This window comes from Capricornis sumatraensis, chromosome 17 (genome assembly GCF_032405125.1).
Source record: "Capricornis sumatraensis isolate serow.1 chromosome 17, serow.2, whole genome shotgun sequence".
Lineage (NCBI taxonomy): Eukaryota > Metazoa > Chordata > Mammalia > Artiodactyla > Bovidae > Capricornis > Capricornis sumatraensis.
In genome coordinates, this window is record NC_091085.1 from 10,020,591 (window position 1) to 10,030,716 (window position 10,126).

A 10,126-nucleotide genomic window follows, 5' to 3' on the forward strand; every position below is an offset into this window, starting at 1 on the left:
GGTGATTATTCTTAATAACTAGCAGCAATCCAACCGCAGGGGAGTCTCATGACTCTGTGCCTTTGTATTTACTGCACCAGGTGCCTGCAATGGCCAGGAAAAGGGAGTTGTCACTTTAAGTGTTTGTAGTCTTACTGCTCAGTTAAAGGGTCAGTGAAGACTTCTTTGCTACCCTCCCTCTCCTTTACTGCCTCCAGTAGACAGGTCTTGTCTGTCTGTTCCCTGACACCTGTACAAAATTATCATTGTTTTAAAATCTGTTGAATTTCCATTCTCTCTCCTTAGACTGAGCAACTAGGACTAAGATTCTAACTAGTGCATTCCTATATGGCCCTGTGTACGGAGGACATAGAAGGTCTGCAAGAAATTAACACATTCATTGAAGGAAAGCTTGTCCTGTTTATGGGAAGCCTCAGCGAGCTGCTACGATACAGTGGAAAGAAAGCTAGAGTCAAGCTTTGGATCTGGCTTTAATTTATTTGCATAATCACAAAGTATCCCAATCTCAACCTGATTTTCCACCTCTGAAATGTGGTCAGATGTTTAAGGGTTCAGCCTAGTAACTTCTGTGGTCCTTGCTATGCCATGAATTCATTTCAGGACTGGCTGGGACTTGCTCCTACTGACACCTCATCCTCACTGCACCTGTGGCCAGGGTGAAGCTGCAACTGCCCTGGTAGTCACACATCACACCTCTGATTCTAGAGTTCATGCCTGTGACTCTGCCTGTTTGTTCTTGTGGATTTTGTGGAGTGGAGAAGGGATTCGTTATTTCATATTACACAGTACCCTTTTCTACATAGTCAAGGTAGGCTTCAAGATGTAGATAACATAGATTATATCAATCGAAAGGAAGATTCACAAGATGTTTTAATTTCAAATATATAAAACTATGTTCGGTAAAGGAAGCTTTGAGAGGCAAAAACTTTCAGGCTACCATGTTCAAGAAAGTTTGTTATCTACTTTCATGCATTTCAAATTCAAAGACAAGAGAAGACAGTATGAAAATCTGATTTTATTGAACATGCATGCATACCAAATGTAAAATTAGTTGAGCTGACATATCCAGTTAGATAAAACTCTCTAAATAGATTATATAAAATAGAAGATTAGCAACCATCATTTCTCATAGACTTCTCATCTATAATAAAAGACTTTTGCCTTTGGCATAACTTTGATATTGCTGGAAAATAGTTTTGATACTTGACAGTAATATTATGAAATAGAAAATGGAAAAGTATGAAAGATATCTATATCTAAAAAATATTTTTAAACAACAAATTCATACTTATTTGCTTGTTCTTGACAAGCAACAAATTTAGCAGAACAAAGATCTGAAATGTATAACTTATACCCAGTCATCACATGTATTTTTCAGGAACCAGCCTTCTGGCAAGAAGGAAGGATGCATGATTCTTCCCAGATACTCCACCAGGAATTACTTATGAGTCAGAATTTGGCAAAAGTCTGCTGACATTTCCTTGACACGTTTGTTCTCCACCCTTACAATCACAGGCCATTATTTTAGAGATTGAGAACCATTCCTAACTCATAACTAGTTATCATAACTAGTCCCTTGTTGTCTTGCCCCATGCCTCCATTTACCTACATGTTTTTGGGAGTTGTCTCTCTGAACCCCAAGTCTCTATTGCCTGTTCATAAAATCTAAACTTGGTCTACCTACACAAGACTTGCTCCACCTGATCACTCTCTCCCAGCACCTCTCCTCACCGCCTCTGCTCTGCTCTGGCCTCTTGAGCTTGCCCAAATGCCCCCATGCAGTTTTGGGCTTCCAGTCCCAGAATAAGAAAGTACCTCACTCTTTTGGGCCAGGCTTGGTGGGGGCAGTTCTCATGCCTTTGCTCATGCTGTCCCCAATGTGTAAAATGCCCTACCCCAAATTCGTACTTTTGGAAAACACTCCAATTTTTCAAGTCTCAGTACAATCCCTATAGTTCTTGCCAAATCAGTGAAAATGACCACTTCTTTCTCTGTGCCTTCAGTCAGCTCTATTGCAGAAAGCCTCACCGTGTCCTTCTGTGTGCATGAGACCATCAGCCTTGAGGAAAAGGCCCATGTCCCACTCACCTTTTCACCCTCAGCACTTGCTTTGCTTCATCTTAGCCCTGGCTAGTCTTGTTCAACCTTTAGCTAGGTATGGCAAAGAACAAATAAGCAACCGAAACCTGCATCAGTCACTACTGGATTATCATTTTACAAGTTAGAGTAAAAATTTGTAGGATTTTAAGGATGAATTTTACCTAATGAAGCCCAGAGCAATTCACTAGAGACATTAATGGCTCAGGGTTTCTTCCATAACCACAATCAAGGATGTATGCTTCTTTTTCTTCCCGGTTAAACAACCAATCAAACTGAGCACAACAAAATAAAAACTCTCCTTTTCTCTTAAGAAGATCAACAAGCTCCAGGGAATAAAACCTTCCTTCCCATTCCCTTTTCCCACAAGTAACAGGACACATCGGTATGATGAGATCCCCTCTTTCTATTTCTCTGCCTGATGCTGGCACTGCCTCCTTCACACACATTTCTCTGACCCTTCAGGAAGAGTTCCTCTATTTGTTTTCCCATAGCACTGTGTATACTCTATTATAGGTAGTTAACAAACATGAATTCTAGACCGTGAAATTGCAACAGGTCAATGTCTGGCACATAATGAGCACATAAATGAAAGATGCATTGAATCTTGCTTTAAGGATATGAAGTGAGTCAAGACTAATTAGGTTAATTTCAACCTTAAATACTCCCCTTAGCTTTTAATGAGAGATCATGATCTTTGATCACAGATTTAACAATACACTGATTTTTTTGCTACCTACAATACTAAAGTCTGAAGAAAGGTGTAAATTATTCATGAGGACACCATATGTTTAAATGAGTTTATTTATAAACAATTGCTACATAAGTAATATACAGTAAGTGAAAAACCACTAATACAATGAAGTTCTCATAGTGGTTGTTTTTATGTATACACACTAAGAATAACTTTAAATGGTTGGAATAGGCCCATAGAACACTTTATTCTATGGTGTTGTCATTTCATGTTTTAAGTATTCAACACATTTAAATGATTAAATACAAAGTTATTATTAAACTCTAACTGAATTTGTTGTTGGTAAATTAGTGGTGATAAAACATCAAATATACTAAAATTTACCCTTAAATTTGTTCTGATTGGATCACTGAATTACCAACCCTGTCCTCCTCATACCACTCATTATGTGACTCATTATTTTCTGATTCTTGATCGTTTATAGGCTTGTAGCTTAGTTTTTAGAATTTGGTGAATTTGCAAAAGTACTTACACACTTGCTTTAACATTGCTGCATCTCAACTCTGACATTAAAACAGCCTCTGTATAATCAACTTACATGCCTGGTAGTATTAAGACACTTAAAAATGACTTCTAACAGCTATTTCCCTTAGTCTTACTTGCTTGGGTTTTTATATATTGCTGAAGCATCATTCTTTTAAGGATGTAAACTATACTGACTTGGTAATGAAATGGAGAAACCTAACTAGAAGACAAATGCCAGGGCTTTTAAAAATTATACAGCGCATTAGTAAGTGCTTTAAAATTAAACCACCCAACGACATACATGCAAGTTACACTATAGATGTGAAAAACGGGCTGAATGTGCTTTGATGTTCACCCCCACCGATGCTCTACACTAACTACACCGTTATGACAATAAGCAATTAAGAACTAAGTTTGTCAGTCTGAGTACATGTCTGAATACCTGTACTCAGTCTCAGCACATCAGTCTGAGTACATGTACTCAATACATCTGTGTACTTAATTGGCACATACACTCTCCAAGTACCCAACTTACTTCAATCCTGTGTTCATTTTCCTCTCAGAGTGGTTTAAAGTAACTACAGTGACACATAAAAGGGAAAAAAAAATGAATGCCAGGCTTCCTATTAAGTAAAGCCAAATCAAAACTATAGTATTATTAGCTATTTCTGCAGGCAAACATATTTCTATAGTTCTGGTCAGTTATTTTATCATTAAACCTTAACTTTGCCAATATTGTTTCAAGAAATGAAAATATTCTTGGCTTATTAGAAATTATATATCGTACACAAAGAAAATGTGATTTTTTTTGGCCAATCATCAAACATGCTCTCATCTGAATAAGGGAAATTATTTTAGTTTAACATAAAATTTTCAATGAAACAGTATAAATTTACAATAGTTAGTGGTCTCATTCAACAAATTTTCCAATCTTCTAATTCAGACTTAACAGAGAAGAACAATGATCATAGGAGAAAAAGAATAGCAAATAATCTCCTGTGGCCATCACCTTACAGGTTGCTTTTCTTCTAACGGTGAATTCTAGCACAAGCCATCATGTTTCCAAGACTCACAGTGCCTGGGAATGGAACTGCCTGGGAAGATTCAGAAAGCCTCCATCCTTGGGCTTACATGGTAAGCACTTTGTGTCATTCTTGATCACATTTTTACCCAGCACACATTATTAGAGGTCACATTTTTCTCGACAATGCTTATACTGATTTGTGCTATATAAATATCAACATTTCTATACAGAGAATGCATACACTGGCACAGGAGTATGAAGTTAGCCAGCCATCCATAAACAGAATGGAATAAAAATTGCAGGAAGAGTAGTATATGATGCCAAGCCCAGACAGACTATAGACGCCAATCCCAAGACTGCAGAAGCAAGGACACTTCTCTGATCACGAATAATTATCTTCACCTTCTCACAAAACTGGAAAATAAAATTTAAGAATATTAGAAAAGGCCAAACCTAAGAAGAATCATACATACCAAACAGTAGAGCACAACTTTTCCAGCTATTTCCTGTCACCAGAAGAACTAGAATTTCTCTCACAACTTAGGGAAGAATTTAAGTTGTTAACAGTTCGGTTTCCTGATTCCACATCCCATAGTGGCTGAAATAATACTTTAGGCACTTGCCCTTGTAAATGCAGAACATTTACAAAAAACTACAGAGAATATAACCACATAATAGTTATTCAGGATTAAAGGTTAAAAACAACATTAAACTGCCTCTCGATAACAATAACATATTCAAAAGTAAAATGATCTTGAGCAAATAGAATTTAGCCCATCATTATCGGTGAATTTGATTCCTACAATTCACCATTCTAAAATTTGGCAATACTTCTGATGATAAATTTCTGATAAGCCTCAAAATCTAAAGGCATCAATAGTCGAATTTTATTGTCATATCCCATTTCCTGCCAAAATAATGTCACGATCACTTGAAATTGAAAATTGCCTGCTGGAGATAAAGATAAACGAGACCTTTACCTGCTGAAGAATGCATTCTTCTAAGATGTGTATTTTTTCCTTAGAAAACTAATTTTTCTCAGAAGTATTACCTGGATCACTCTTAATCATTTAACCTGTCCAGACTACCTTTTTCTCATCCATGAGAATACTGAGGTTGTTGTGAGGATCAAATGAGATCTATTTTGCAAAAGTACTCTGCATTCGTCTGCATGCTGTATAAATGTAAGGTATTACAATGATTATTTTCACTGCTAGATCTTAACAGTTATCTCTACCTCATCACTGTTGGGGCAGAATTTAGCAATTAATTGCTCCATTTTGATAAGAGTTTCCTACTTGTTCTCAGTTAGTGAAGAATCTGCCTGCAATGTCAGTAGACCCTGGTTTGATCCCTGGGTTGGGAAGATCCCCTAGAGAAGAAAATGGCAACCCACTCCAGTATTCTCACCTGAAAATCCCATGCACAGAGAAGCCTGATGGGCTACAGTCCATGGGGCTGCAAAGAGTTGGGGATACAACTCAACAACCAAGCACTTGGCTTTAAGCTCCTTTTCTAGATGGCACTGTATATGCTTTTAGGGTTCCCTATAGCGGCCTATGTAGTTCTGGACAGCCACGTTTCCAAATTCTTAATGGATAGAATGAAAGTGAAAGTGTTAGTCGCTCAGTGTGTCCAGCTCTTTGCCACCCCATGGACTGTAGCCCACGGGTTCCTCTGTCCATGGAATTCTCCAGGCAAGAATACTGGAGTGGGTAAGCATTCCCTTTATCTTCCTGACCCAGGGATCGAAGCCAGGTCTCCTGCATTGCAGAAACAAGTCCAGTATATTTTAACACACCACCTTCACTGTAAGGCTGTCTCTGGCAGTGCGTCTATACAGTATCTCAATAAACATAAAATTGCCAGCTGGTTATCCATATATCATTCTTTTCGTGTGTCAAACATGATCTGTCTCTTTCTGCTAAACTAACAAGATATTGAGTAACAAATACATAATTTTAAAGTGATGAGGAGATGACGGTCAAACTGAATGAAGTTTTCAGGGTAGTTAAGAAAAGCTGCTTGGCAAATAACGGGGAGATCTACATTTCGGTGGGCTTCTCAGGTGGCACAGCAGTAAAGACTCCTCCTGCCAATGCAGGAGATGTAGGAGACATGAGTTCAATCCCTGGGTTGGCAACCCACTCCAGTACGCCTTCCTGGAAAATTCCATGGACAGAGGAGCCTGGAGAGCTACAGTCTGTGGGGTCACAGAGAGTTGGACACAACTGAACACATACACACACATACATTTAGGTAAATAAGAATACTGTCTTGATAGAGTCATTCTTCTTTTATCTTTTTTCCCAATAATATTTAATTAAGACCAACATAGAATCATTGTGGACTTTCTTTCTCCCATTAGAGGATCATCTCATTTCTAATGTCCTGTCCAGGAGGCACCTCTGGTGTTGCTCCATGGTAGGAAATGCCCTCTAGTTCTAGCTTAATGTTAAGAAGCCTGTAGGGGCACCTTTGAGAAACAAATCCCTGCAAATTAAAAGGGGGTACATGTATTCATTTTGGCAATGCAAAGCAAAACCAGCAAAGAAAAAAAAAGCATAAGAAATAATAATAGTTACTAGTTAAAGGGCTTTATAGCTTATGAAATACTGAAATTATTATAAAATGGTTTAATTTTCCATTTTCTAAGCTTGTATAAAAAAAAAGCATCACTGCCAAAGGGAAAAAAAAAAAAAGATTCTCTTCCAGTTCACTTTCATATTAATTGTAGTGTTTTCATGAGGGAAAGTGCTCTTGAGAGATTCTATAAACACAGATTTAAGTGAGACAACTGTGTAACTCTCATGTTAAGCTGATGAGAGTTGTATATATGGAGAACTCAACCACCAGTCCCAGAATCAAGTCAGTCCTTATGTTTCTAGAAGATAAAAGCCAGTCCTCCTTCAGTACTAATGACCTACTTCTCTCAGGGCATGTTCAAAAACAGTCCTTAGAATTGGAAAATTTGGGATGGGGATTTTTTCCCCCCCTAGGAAATCTACTGTGTGGCCAAATTGTTTGTTAGACCATTCAAAGTGAAGACAAAGACTCAGTTTCACAAGAGGTGCTATGCAGCAAGAGCAATTAAAGCACTTCTCTACTTCTATAAAACCTTAAAAAGTTTCCAAAGAGGAAAAACTGTTCCAACTAGTTATTTATGCAGATTAAATATTTTACTACCTTAAAAAAGCACTTGTACCATTATTTTATAGAAATAGATAATACAGTGTTATATGTGTTCCATGAAAGGGTAACTCCTAATTATGGGAGGGAAATACTGTTTTTCTTTAGAGAAATGACTTGCTTGGGTCCCAAGTAAATCTGACGTGTTTCCTTTTGAACACTTTTGGAGCCAGTGTTTGTAAATGTGGTGAAGCTCATTTCTAAACAGGCCTGGACTGAAGCTGTGATTCTTGAATCACTGCACAGTGCTGTAACTGTATTTTTATTTTACTTAGAATTCCTAGATTGAGTCTGTTATGGCTTTATAAATATTCTGTAAGGAGTTTCATATATGGATGTAAACAAGCACTATACTTTCATGCTCTGCTAAAGAGGAAAGATTTTCCCATGTGGGTCAAAAAATTAAGATGTGGAAAAATTTTAAAAAACTGGTTACATGGACTTAGACCCTTTTGGTCCCATCATATCTAAACATGAAGAGTACAAATGAAATGTATTATGTGATTGCCCAGACTTTCACTGCGAAGGATGCACACTAACAGCACCTCTAGCGACTGCAGAGAAGGGTTTAAGACTTCCAACTGCAAATGAAATTGCAGGCTTAAAATGTGATTTTTATAAGTTAAGAGATTTCAAAAGGCAATAAAAATTCCACTATTTTTTCCTTTGGCTTTGTAGCTAATTTAATCATCTTAAATTCTAACAGTTCCTGCCCCCTCCCTTTTTAAAGTACCCATAAAATTACCTTCCAACATTTAATGACTCTTCTGAAAAACCAATTGTTTTAATCTCTGGGGAACTCTGAAACACTCCAACCCAATTGTGGGGCTAGTGGATGTAGGATGCTTAACAATGGGGAAGTCTAAATGGGGATTAAAACCAGCATAAAAGAAATGCAGAATACCAAGGAGATTTCCCTTAAGCTCAGTCACAGGAGTAAGAGACCTACCAGGGAGGTCTTCTTAATGGATATTTTGATAGCTTATATTAAGCAAAGAGAATTCTCTCTCTGCAGCTCACAGGGAAAACGGGCATGCTTCCTTGTTTTAAAGGCACAACAATTTGTACTAGACAGTGTTATAGATTAAATATAAACTCTGGACACCTTCCTTCTAACTGCCAATTCTTGGGTAAAGTTGCAAGCATACGGCGACAGATTTTCTGTGACCCTCCCAGTCACCTGCCCTTGTCATTTCAACTACGCTGGGTGGACACCCTGATGACTTCTGCAGCAATAACTGGGCAGCTCTCTGGCGTCGCTGGCAGCGGTACTGCATTGCCACACTCTTGCGCCGCACATTTCGAGATATCCTGCAAGGCACATTGCCATTTATTTATTTACTTCGCTTTCCTGAGGAACACCAGAAGGTTCGTTACTAAATCTAGAACTCAACCCCTGCTCCCAGGGGTGAGGAAAGTTTAGGGATGAGAGGGAGTGTCCCCACCGAGCCCACCGGGGTTAGAGTCACAAGTGGTACCTTGTCGGCTTGGGGGCTAATCGCGGTGCCGAACCTGCAGTAGGTGACGAAATGCTCGCAGTTGTTCCAAAGCAGGCTGTAGGGAGTTGTGCCCAGCAGCTTCTCTGCCCTCTGTGCCACCTCTTCGTTGAGCAGCGCCTTCTTCTTGAGGGATCTGTCCAGGTGATTGACCAGGATCTCGGCTCCGTAGGCGAAGTCCTCCACGGTGTCCACGCGGATGCTGGCCACCCTGCCAATGACGCCTAGGATGAGACGCTTGTTGGAGACCACTTTCTGCGTGAGCCCTTTGTCGTCAGTCAGGGCCAACAGGATATCGGGCATCATGTGGGCGACACGGTTGTCGCCCAGGTAGATGCCATAGTGCGTCAGGTGGGTCCGAGGCACCTCCAGCACATCGCCGCGGAGAAAAGAGCTGATCTCATATAAAGTGTTCCCCGCCTTGTCTTCGCCCGGGGCGCCCGAACTGAAGAACTTGAAGTTGGAGATGAAGAGTAGCTTCTCCAGCACGAGCGACACCGCCTCCAGCATTGGGTTCTTCATCCTGTAGGGAAAAGAGAGTCTTGTGGCGAGGGCACCGCCGTTTCCCCGGCACCGGCCGCGCGGAGCCGGGCAAGGTGCGCTGGCCGAACAGGGGCGCTGCGCCGCTGCTCACCCGGGAGCCCGACGGCCAGTGCCGCGGGGAACGTCGCCTGCGGAGGAGAGAGGGAGAGAAAAAGAAGGCGAGAAGCCTGGAGATCGGCTCGGCTTGGCCGCCCCACACGGGGACTGAGGAGGATGCGGAGCTGGCCGCGGGGACAGCGGGACCTGCCCTTCAAGCTGGATGCTATGTATATAAAGCGCAGCTGGAGGCCGGGCCGGGGCGCAAGGCCGCGCGCGGTACTCGAGACGGAGACTTCGCCGATGTATTTATCGCCGTCGAGGGGGCGGGGCCGAACGCCGTCACAGACCCGGCGAGAGCGCTGATTGGGACCAGCGGCGAGCGTGCTCGCTCAGGGGCGGCGCCGGCCCGCAGGCCGGGTGGAAAAGGAGGGCCGCTTCTGGGCTTCGAGGTTCTGCCTAGCGACCGCTTCCAGGGGAGGCCTCCTCTTCGAGATCCATACCTTAGCACTTCCCGCCTCT

At 41.0% G+C, this 10,126-nt stretch overlaps 1 protein-coding gene across 1 annotated transcript; it reads right to left on the reverse strand.

Annotated features, from left to right (window-relative positions):
• Nucleotides 1-1,181: 1,181 nt before the first annotated feature.
• Nucleotides 1,182-9,860, reverse strand: LRAT (lecithin retinol acyltransferase). The gene is made up of 3 exons (XM_068989703.1): nt 9,660-9,860; nt 9,008-9,548; nt 1,182-4,754 (listed from the first exon to the last, which is right to left on the reverse strand). Exons 2-3 carry the CDS (start codon nt 9,545-9,547, stop codon nt 4,602-4,604), a joined length of 693 nt encoding a protein of 230 aa, XP_068845804.1. The 5' UTR covers nt 9,548; nt 9,660-9,860; the 3' UTR covers nt 1,182-4,601.
• Between the last annotated feature and the right edge of the window lie 266 nt (nt 9,861-10,126).